General features: G+C 37.6%; 1 protein-coding gene across 1 annotated transcript in view; it reads right to left on the bottom strand.

The window, feature by feature from the left end:
* nbeab (neurobeachin b) overlaps window positions 1–12,024 on the bottom strand; it is a gene marked incomplete in the record, with an annotated part of 255,493 nt that overhangs the window by 174,509 nt on the left and 68,960 nt on the right. Inside the window, 4 exon segments of the mRNA XM_036214796.1 lie at window positions 3,223–3,375; window positions 4,531–4,639; window positions 9,694–9,827; window positions 9,961–10,158. Coding sequence (XP_036070689.1) covers window positions 3,223–3,375; window positions 4,531–4,639; window positions 9,694–9,827; window positions 9,961–10,158 — 594 coding nt within the window.

Here is a 12,024-nt window from a genome sequence, read left to right on the forward strand (position 1 = left end):
GATAGTGATGGTAAATGTTTTAGACGTGAAAATGGGTAATTTCCCGCGGCACACTTGACCATCTCTCACGGCACACTAGTGTGCCGCGACACACTGGTTGAAAAACACTGTACTAGATTATTAATTTCTGTGTAATTTCTCTTTTGATTCATTGAAGATGCCTTCAGTTTCTTAGATATTAAGTTTTAGCTGTAAAGGAACGTTTTAAAACACGGTGATACAGTTTATTATGTGTATTTATGTTGTGAAGACTTTTATTTTGAAAGTACCCACCTACTTCCGGTTTTACGTGAAATCTTGATGCACGCGGCAATTCAGCAGAGACTGAGAGAAGGATGATGGCGGACGTTCTTACGAAGGGAGAAACGGATCGAAGATTGTTTATAATCCATAATTTGTGTTTAGCATCTAGCTGGAAGGCGAACAGGTATGATTATTGTTTATGTTTTATATTTTGTGATTATTTGCAGTTTATGTTAAGGAGACAACTGTTCAAAGCTATCTAGCAAGCTAGTGCTGCTAGCTCATGTAAAACGTGGCTATAAATCATAAAGGGAAATTGTATTACGTTTGTTTTATTTTCTTTAGCTCAAACTGTAATGTCCTCTAGGAGAAGCAGAACAATTGTTGGAGTTTCTCCATTTGAGAATATCCTTCTAATACTGTATGGCATTAAAAATCTCATTGTAATTTTACTAATAAATGTTAACAGTATGTGAACTGTATCAGATTAATATGAATATCTTCAAATCGTATAAATCGATTATCAATGTATTTCTAAAAAATGTGAATCCATGGAAACTCAAAATTGAATTGAATTGAGTGTATTGAAAGAATCGGAAAAAATTGGAATCAAGTCTAATCAATTCTGGAAATTATTGGCAATACTCAACCCTAATTGTGAGTCCATGCGCTTGGCGACAGTCCAGTGTGAACACCATATGCTACAAGTGCGTTTAAGAATGCCAGTTTAGCACATTCTTGAACCCTCGTCACAGGGCCGGTGTGGAGCATCAAACGGATGAAGCCACTTGGATAAAATGTTTTAATGAAGATGATTCCATGACTTAGCCTCAAGACATAACTATAGCTTGATTTCTCAATCAAAACAAGTTTCACTTTTACGCCGTCTAGAAATGAACCAATATCTGAATTAAAAGTGATAGCAAGATAGTCACATGATGTTTTTTTTTTTGACAATTACATAGTTGTTACAGAAAAATAACTAAAACGGCTTGATTTATAATGTGTAGACTTTGACTAATGCATTTGTTTCAGTTTTGCATGAAAATTGCTGTAAGCTTTTTTTTAAAAAAAAAAAAAAAACAACACCACCACCTGTCCTCGGTGGTCACCTCACACAAAGTGGCAAATTCACTGCAGCTAAAATGCTTCAAGTCATTTCAGTTCCAGAGCCCTTTCACATTTTTTCCACCTTCTTTTTCTATCTTCCATTGGTGAACATGGTCACAGCTATGCTTTCAGACATTTACTTTTTTCTTTCATTTGTCCCCATTAAATGCATTGGCCACTTTGATAACACGCCGTCTCATTTTCGATGCCTCATTATTTTTTAATGAAAACCGAAAGCAAAAAATATATAGAAAAACATTTAAAAACAGTAAGGTAAATAGGATGCACTTAATGTTGTCTACAATTTGGGAAATATAAAAGATTGGTTGTTTTCAGCCTGTAGGGCGTTTTGTCCCAGGTAAAAAGAATGTCTCTTTGTAATGTGCTATTGACAAAAAAAAAAAAAGAACAGAAAACCCTTTTTCCAAGAATGTGAAAGCTCTCGCCCTACAAAGAGGGCTAGCTGCTCCTGTTGCAGCTGCATTGTTCCTCTGGATAGAAAATTGTCACAGCAGTGATTGCATTTATTAGTTTTAGGAAGTTCCAGGCTATAAATCTGTCACTACGTTTTAATTTTCTCCTACGAAAATGTACAAAGTATTAATTGTGTCCTTTGCATTTTATTCACTCCTGTCTGGTAAAAGGCAGTGAGCAGGTATGGATTAATGCAGTTGTTCACCTCCACAGAGAGAAGGACGAGCTGCTTATTGATTGCACCTCGACTCAAATTAGCCAAGACAACACTAATATAAGGCAAGACAATACGGAGGACTATTTGTCTTCATGAAAGCTCAGATTATTCATCTCCAAACTGGAGTTTTAGTAGCTTTATTGTAGAACCAAACCTTCTTTTTTTTATTTATTTGGGTAATTTATGTATGAAAGTCGATTAATACAAATTTAAACAGCAAATAAAGGAAAACAAGGGTGTGCAAAAAACTACAACTAATCTTATGTCCTTTTCTTGCTGCCATTTGAAATATAAAACTCCTTAAAATAGTGGTGCAACCGATTACGGATAATCCATATTTAAGATTTGAAGTACTTTTTATATGTTTTGTCAAATATGTATATGTGTGTGTGTGTATATATATATATATATATATATACATATATATGTGTGTGTGTGTGTGTGTTTATGTAAATGTATATCTACATATATGAAGCTTTTCAAGAAAAACATTTTAGGCTTTAATCTTGTTGTTTTTCTCTTTTTAATGATCCAAAAATTTATCCGGACCGTGACCCTAAAGCCTTCTTTCCACTGAGAAGTCGGCTACAGTCCGGTATTTTGAGCGTTTCCGTTGTAAAATGGACCCATTAAACAGTCCCAACCTCTTGAAGGCTCCCCATCTATTGTAGGTCCATAGAAAAATAAAAAGGGACGGTTCGTACGGAGCCGCTGTTGCCACTCATTGATTGGCAGAAAATGATGATGACATTAGAAAGCACCAATATAGCGCTAAGCTAGTGATTCAGTTTTTCTCTTTACGGCGGTATTCTTCTTAGCCGCCCCCAATCTTCTTTCAAAATTCCTGTAATTTTTATTTACACAATGTACCAGAAGTATTCTTAAAATCGTGACAAAATCGGAATTATTTTTTGAAATACAAGAATTGAAACAATAAAAAGACAAAAAAAATAAATATTTTCCATCTCTGTAAATTATTTGGAGAATCCCTGGAGCTGTAGCTATACATCAAAATTTAAACAGGTAAAAATACGACCTAATACCGTGTTGAGCAAATTCTTATAACAACTTTAGAGAATATTGAAACGTGTACCTCTGATTACAACATGTAGTCATCTCCAGGGGTTTTTGACACTTCCCAGAGACTTTGGAAGGTCTCATACCTGCAGGTAGCTCACCTTGGCAGGGGTGTGAATCCAAATGGCAGCATTGAACAGGATGTGGTCACACAGCTGCTTCAGCATTGGGGCTCCCAGTGTCAAACTATCAAGGTATTTTGCAAAAGACAGGAACTGCTCCAGCACGGGGCGGGTGATGTGGACGCGTGAGGACTAAAGAGAAGGGCACAAAGTCGTATTAAATAGTGAACATAACCACAACTGGTGTTTTATTTTCAGCCCTTACTACTGAAAATGCACAGAAATTCTGTTTCAAGTGACTGAAAGTAAAGAAAAAATGTGACACAGAGAAAACAACAATAAAAAAGCTATCTTTAACAAAACTGTATTATTTCAAGTTATATTTCAAATCTGCACCTTCGAATTATACTGATCTGCCTTTCAGACTCAAGATAGGTGATTCCTAAATAATTAGTATTAACAAAAAACTTTAACCTTCTGTAAATTGATTTATAAATTAATTTTGACGTTTAACCAAAATGAAAGAACTGAATTCCAAAATACAAACCACACAAGTAAGTTGTCTTCTTAAGACAATTCCTCTTTTGATGAGTAATGATTCTGTTCATGTCTGGCACCTGCTAGCAGGTCCAGATGGGGACTTTGTGAATGCAGGGGAGAACGTAAAAATCAAGGCAGAGGAATGAGGGAAGGTGTGGTATAAACAGATCTCGAGCAGATGGTGCAATATTTGAACGTGTGAAAGCTGACAACAGGAGGGAAGGAAGCAGAAACGACAGCTCAGGTGCCTGGCTGTTGGTTTACAGCGTCTAAAAGCAGCAGGCAGGCAAGTGACAAAGTAGAGTCATTTCTCAGAGAAGCAGGAGAGCCGGTACTCTGGGTGGGTGGGGGGAAAGTCTCAGCTACATCTGATTCCGAAATAAAATAAATAAATAAATATGGGATGACATCAAATTGGTGGAGATGTTCCCTTTCTGGCTCTCTTGAGTTCAAAGACGGATTCAGGACCCGGCAACAGGCAAAACAAAAAGCGTGGCTTTGATTTTACGCACATCAAGACAAGAGTGGGCTGGGCGGGTTTTACAGCTTCGGATTCAGGCAGCACTTGACAAAACCGCACAGAATTTCAACTATTTCTGCAGGTTGTTAAAACAAACAAAAAACAGAACAAGTGCTGGAAGATCTGTCTGCAGGTAAAAATTTGTGCCGCACATTTTTTGTTTACGGAATAGTGAGGAAGTGACATTTGCTATGTTGCGATTTTCAAAGAAACGGGTCATCCGTCTGCCTGAGTAGATAAACAAAGAAAAAGACAGTAGAAAGGTATTTAAGGAGATATTACCATACCTTCTCTAGCAGGTACCCTATTACCAAAAAGCCTTTTCCACCCAGCATCTGCTCCTGCATCACCACAGAGCTTTTAAGCAGCTCTACAAGAAAGGCGAGGAGAGTGGCACTGCAAAGATAAAAACAAACATTTGAGAAAATCACTCGGGCTGTCAACGTTAACGCACGCGATTAATAAAAAATAAAATGAACGAGTTAATATTTATTAATGCTAATTAATTACACTCCGCCGGTTCAGGCAGTGTGTGTTTTCTACGGTGTGCGTTCATTTCTGATAATGCGTACTTCCTTGTGCATTATCCTGCTTATAACATGGTCAGTTACAAAAGAAATAAACATTCAATCAATTTTTTGAACTTTATTCTTGTTTTTTTTTTAGGCTGAGATCGCATTTTTGCAAAAGGCACGCTATTAGATAGATAATGCGACAGGTTGTCGAATTATCCTGCTTATAATATGATCACTTACTAAAGTAAAAAATGTTCAATCGATTGTTAAGTACTTTACTCTTATTTTTTGGGTTTAGATTACTATCTCACAAAAGGCGGATTATTTGACGGATAATGCTGCACGTTGTCGCATTATCCTGCTTATAACATGATCACTTATAATAGAAATGAATATTAAATCAATTTTTAGAACTTAATTCTTGTTAGATCGCTTTCTTGCAAAAGGCAGACTATTTGATAGATAATGCGGCACGTTATCACGGTAAGGCGTCACTGAGCCGGAAGCGATCTTGATTGCAGCGGCAAAGGAAAGTGATTAATATATATATATACAGTATATGCTGATTGTCACGGCTTAACAAAGCATCAGTTCAGAGAGCAAGTTCACCTTTCAACATTTCAGACAATAAAAATGAAGAGAATAAAATTTAGTTCGTAAAACATTTTGATTAATAGCGCAATTAATTGTGATTATTTGTGATAGATCGCGGTTAATCACAACCCACAGGAGTGATTAATCTGATTATTTATTTATTTTTTAATCTCAAAAGAATCACATATTGTGTAACATGGCTTGGGTTGAAAAGATACTGAAAAAATGATTTTGTTGGAGAGACTGTGGCAGAACCACAAGGTCGTTTTCAGAGGATGTCAGCAATCAGCAGGGGATTCCAGCTCCCCCCTTTCATCCCTGCTTAATTCAGGGGTAAAAAGGGTTGGTTTCCTGGGTTTCATAGGGGCAAAGGGTGGTCTTTGTGGTGAACTTTACAGGGTCTGAGTGCTGGAGCTGGGGTGGGGGGTTCAAAGGTCCAAAGAAGTGCTGTGAAAGCTTTCTTTTTCTTTGTTCTGCTGCTTTTCAGTCTAAGTCTTATGGCTGAGTGACAGCAGCTTAGTGACAATCACAGCACTCTAGTGGCTTCCACTCTAGAGCTAGCTAAGACACAATTCTGTGCATGTGGTGTATACACAGAACTGTCCACATTTACCCATTGTATGATCCTGTAAGTCAGTTTGTTTTTTTCGCTGCCTCATGCTATTACTGAGGCAACTCCCGATACGCCATGTTTGTCCCTCGATCCTTTACCCCCAACACAAAATTCTTTCAATTTGGCAGAGCACAACTGACTGATCTGCTATATCACCCCTGCTTGGACTTCTACTTGGCAGCAACATCAGAAAAAAAAGAACAAGATATTATAAAAATCCCTATCTGGGGGTGTCGTTCAAAGCAGAAAAATTCTTAAGAAAAGTAGGGAGTTAATTGTCGCAGGAGCTTTGAACTTTAAAGCTCAGCAGGCTTCAAAGAGGGATTTAATGGCAGGACAAAAACATATTTAGTAAAAGTGTATGGTGGGAGTCGAAGATGCGAATGTGGAAGCGAGGGAGGAAGAGAGCGCACAAAGCTGAGAGGAATCAAGAGAGCTTCAGGCGTCCATCCATGTCATTAAACTAACAAGGGATTTGGGAAGAACTTACAGCCTGAAGCTTCAAACAGGCCAGCTCAGGAAGACGGGAATGAAAAGGATTGGAAACGGCAAGGCGATAAGATGACAAGTGCCCTACAGCTTTACCAATGTTGTTACAGGATACAGAAAATCTCAAACACATTATTTGTCCAACAGACATTCATGTACCATAGAGAAGGGGTCCAGCTGGGTAAGTGTGGGCACTCCAACCAGCCAAGTAAAAGTTTTGATTGGGATTATTATAGACCAGGGGTCTGCAACCTGAGGCAAGACCCCTCAAAATTCACTCTCTGCCAGACAAAAAATTAAGTCAGAGTCATTTTTATAAGTAAGGGTCACTAAATTAGTATAGATTTAATTTATATTAGTTACATTTATAAATTTAGGACTTAAATCCATCTAGAAGATAAACTGTGTAAAGGTTTTTATACCCCTCCTGACACCAGGAGGCCTCGTTTGCTCCATGCTTTCTCCAGAATGCACTGATTCAAATATTATGCAAAACTTTGGTGAAAAAGTCTGACTAGTTTATTTTATATGAAAGCCGAAAAAAGCCAGCCCTTCTTTTATTTTTTTAATATCATTTTCTCCTTATAATTTGATGCACTATCTCATTATCGTATATAAAAAGCGGGGCATTTTGCAAAACTTGGTCAGTTTCAAATTTCTAAATTTTTAGACAACATCACAATGTTCAGTTTTCTACTTATTCTTTATAGAATCAACTGCAATTTGTTGATACTCAGGTCTCAGACTTGTGGGATTTTGGGATAAGTGACCACGGTCTAAATAGGAAAAAGGATGATGGCTCAAGAGAAAATACCATTTTTGTCTTGGACTGTTTAAAATATTTCATAGCTGCGCTGGAATGATCCTATTTGCCACAGGAAGTCTTTTATTTTGAAAGGAATTCATATGAGCTTCTGTCATAAGTAAAAAAACCCTTCAAATTTTGAAAAAAAAGCTATTTTCTCTTTATGTTTCAAAAGTATTCATGCTTAAAAGGAAATATAATTCTTATTTATTATTAAATGAACAATGTCATAAATGTAAAGCAGGATCAAATTTTCCTAAAAGGTAAAAACCAGACTACAACTAGGTTTTGATCAGTAGAAAACAGGCCCAAATAGCTCTTTTACTGTTAAAGGTTGCAGATCCCTGAAATAGACCAACTCTTCAGAGACATTTTTATCTATTTCTCACTCACACTCTGCTCTGTAGTGAACTGTCACACCCTTTAAAAGGTGATAATAAGCAATGACAATCCAAAAGTAATGGAGGAAAATGTTTTGTTCATGAAGCTCTACTTTTATTTCGCCTGATCGCACAATCAGATCCAGAATGCAAGGAAACCTTTCAGTGCAGTTCAGGGGCGGAGCTACAAAATATTTGCCCCCCAATTTTTGAGTCAATATTAGTGACATAATTGACAAAGACGAAAGAAATCGTCACTACAAACTTCTTTTAAGTCCCACTTCCACAATATTGTTTTTTATTGTAAAATCGTCCCCATTGGTCTTTTAATATGCAGTTTTTAACAAAAATTTAAATGCTGCATCATTTTTTTTAGACATATTTTCTGCAGAACAGCACAAGCATAGACAGTATAGAGAACTGGACTGATCGTATCCTTTTCCCTCGCGCTCCAAACAGGAAGTACCTGCTGGTCCCAGAGAGCCAAAATCCCATAAACTTCTATTTAAAAATAAACAGCTATTACTTAGTCATTCTGTTTGTCAGAAGTATCATTCTTGCTCTGGTGTTTCTTTTTAACATGTTCTTGCTAAAACTTTTTTTTTTTCATGATATATTTTCTTCATTGCAAGTTATTCAAGTTAAAAACTGTCCAATCAGATGCCTCGAAGCCCGCTGGGCCCTCAAACCTTCGAAACATTTGACCGACAGATTCTTGGACCAATCACTGCTGGCTAACGTCCTCTGGTCCCAAAATGGTGAAATCGGGCGATATCCATACCGCTGGAAAATGGTGACTGAATTGACTTCATTTTATGGTACCTGAGGTAACAGGCTTGTTTGGTTTATCTCCATTTATTTACTTTGGCAGGAGCTCATTAGAAATTTAATTCTGGTTTGTGGTTGGAACTGTTGGCACAGAAGTTAGACAGCTATTCCTTTGTTAACACTCTCTCCCGTTAGCTTACAGCACCTCAAAACCCTAAGCTAACATTAGCGTAGCAAAAAAAATATCAGAGCTAGCTAGCTGTATAGATCAGAGCCTGATGGCAGCACAGACGAGGAAAAAGAGGACTTGAATTTTGACTAATTGATTGATCTAGTTTATTTTAAGCATAAATTATGGACAATGCAAGACCATTTTTAATTGATCATTTTTTTTAAGCATAAGTTGTGTACAAGACATTTATTTTGATTGATCTGGCTTATTTTAAGCTTAAATTGTGGACAAAGCAAACATTTTTTTCCTTATTAATTTGGTTTATTTCAAGCATAAATTGTGGACAACACACAACATTTTTAGATTGATTTCATATATCTATTTTTTTACAAGTGGATGCTTAAAAATTGTAACAGAAAAGGGAAACTTTGGCCCGCCCATGGCAATTTCTGCGTCACAAACCCGAGCTTTTTCACACCGCGGGTTTATACCTGCTCCTGATCCAACAAGATTTGAATGAAGAAATACTCAGAAATGCAGTTTTAGTTTTAAATTATCATGAGAAAAATGCTACAAGAGTATGTTAAAAACACCAAAATATGATATTTTTGTGGGTCTTTAAGCTTTAGAAATAGTAATAATAAAACCAAAAAAATTGTATTTTTAATCCTTTCATTCGGGCTGCACGGTGGCGCGGTGGTTAGCGCTCTTGCCTCACAGCGAGAAGGCCCCGGTGTGTGTGATTGAGGCCCTGAGACAGACTGGCGACCTGTCCAGGGTGTACCCCGCCTTCGCCCATCAGTAGCCGGGATAGGCTCCGGCACCCCCGCGACCCCGAAAGGGAAGAAGCGGCCAAGAAGATGGATGGATGGAATCCTTTCATTCATAATGCCATATATTTGCCACCCTTCCAAAGTCTTTTGTCCTCCTTAAATAAATATTCTATCTCCGTCACTGGTGCAGATTTAAAGTATACATATTATTACCAAGACTGCAAAACACAGTTATAGAAAAAAAAATGTAAAATTCTCTCGTGACATTTTTGAGCTCAAAACCATCTTTTTTTCTTCCTCTCCATTGTACCACAATGCTATAAAAAAGCTTCACTTCTTACCAGACGGTTGTTTCCACCTGGCCGTCCCTCGGCTGCTGATAGTCCAGCTGAGCGAAAAGTGGAAAAAGCACCTGGATGCCACCAATGGAGTGGATAGCACTGTGGATGGAGTGAGTCACTATGGCTTTCACATCCTGTGAGGGAAAATGTAAAAAGCCCATCAGCACACACTTTTACCGACAGAGTGTTGAAAATATCTGTGGCCAGCATGAATGAATGCATCAGTGCTCGTTGAAGAGTGCACAGAGCGAGGGCGAGGCGGTTGACCTGCAGCATAAGGGCGTGTGGTGAGTGCACAAAGATGGAGGCATTTTCTCGAGGGGAGGACTCCAGGCAAAGCTGGGCATCTGTGGCCTTGGCGTTGTAGGTGAAGGCGATGTAGCCCGCCAGTTTGCCGTCGTACAACACCTGCTTGTGATGCTCAGCTAGATGGATATCACTCTCGGATTTGAACTTAAAAGTACTCTGAAAGACAAAAAAGAAGATAAAAGGAAACAATGACTGACACTAGCAGCATATCAGCGTCTCTTGGGTGTTATCTTTTAATTAAGATTTGATGAAAAAGTATCCATTTAAGAATGAAAGCTGATTGACACAATATGGCGTTTTTTTGGGAAATAATGCCTCTCGATTGATTATTGTGGCCCTTTTCATTTGCTACAATCAACAAAAAAGGCGCCAGTCAATTTGCTTTCTTTTAGTGATGCAGATCGTTCTTGACACAGTTAATAGCGAAGCAAGAAAATAGCAAAATTAGGCAGCAGAGTGGGGCTCCGTTTCATCAAAAACGTGGCACAGAAAATAGGAAAGCAACTGAAATTCCATTTAAAACTAATGAGACATGAAACTGTGCTGTTTTTATATAAAAAAAGGGGGAGATATGCATATCACTTTATGCATACGGCATTTCATGATTATGTTCCGCTCATGTGGGTTTCATAAAAAGAAAGTGCTCTTCGCTCGGCTGCTTTCATTTTGTTTTACTTTGAGTCTTTGGGAGTGTTTCATTTCTTTCCACCAGTTCCTAATGACAATCTTCATGTTCGTCTGCAGAGCACAGTGATTAAAAGGAACAGAGGCTGATAAGAGGGATCAAAGTTGCTTTGATACTACGAGTGATTGTTTACCTGCTTTAATTTATATGCGAGATTCATGTGGAGCTATATAAAATCAGGCTGTGCTGAATTCTCATGGAGACGCATAGAAATGAAAAACATTTGAGAGCTATAATTACCACAAAGTGGGAATTTAATGGCTTATTGACTTTTTTTTTTCCCCCTCAAAGATTTAGTTTCTTAAAAAAAAAAAAAAAAAAGAAGTCACACTCGAGCAAAAGTACAAAATTAAGGGTTTTGAACGTAGCTGCTAAATTATATCCGACTGAGCTATTAAGCTTTGAATGGGTGGTAATTTTTTTGGGAGTAAATCAACAAAAAAAGATGGTTAAATAATAACTATTGCGTTAGTTGTTATTAAAAACAAAAAAATATGCTCGCTTTTGTTCTACAGCAGCATTTATCTTCCCCAAAATGACTTTTTGTTGCATGTTTTCCGAGAAAATTCATTACTCCTTTGGCAACGCGTCTCAAGACATTGTAATGTTCTGTCGATAGCTCAACCGCACATTCATTATGGCTAAAATAACAAATTGCTTATCAATAACTGACTAATCCTAATTCACTCAATCAATTACCTGCTGACAGATGAGCTGAATTAATCTGTCAAAGGAGTGTGAAAAAAAAACATGTTTGATACTGAAATCGATTCCTCTAATCAGCTGCGCTGAATTATTAATGAAAGTGAGGAAATGTTTTCGCTTTCCCCTCGGAGGAAAGCGATGAAGAGGCTCAGAGAGTTACAGTGCAGAAACAGTGAGCCGGTCCTGGAGAGACGGCAGGAAAGTGGAGGATGTTATGCAACACAAGCAGTTCAAGCGCCTGCTTACATGGTTTAAAAGCTGGTGGGCTTGTCCTTGCAGTAGAGTAAATGTATTTATTTAAAAAAAATGTGGTCAACTCAGGCTGCCGGTTTACAATGGTGATAATTAGAGTCCCTGTAAAGGTTACTGTTTTAATTGCTTAAAGTCACTCTGTTTTTTGAGTTTTTAGCATGTATGTGTGGCATGTTTCTTATGAAAGAGAAGAAATGTAATAAGAAATCCTTTTATTTTTCGGATTTCTGAGTATTTCTCCTTTTAAATCGCTGTCAATCAAACTGTCACAGTCAGACTGTTTGAATTAATGATCTTCTTTATGTCACAACAGCTCTGCTGCACATGCACTAAACCCTCATCTGTTCCTAGCGTGTCTAGTTCAGGTTCTGGAGAAGAGA

Source organism: Oryzias melastigma, linkage group LG13 (assembly GCF_002922805.2).
Source record: "Oryzias melastigma strain HK-1 linkage group LG13, ASM292280v2, whole genome shotgun sequence".
In the NCBI taxonomy this organism is placed as follows: Eukaryota; Metazoa; Chordata; class Actinopteri; order Beloniformes; family Adrianichthyidae; genus Oryzias; species Oryzias melastigma.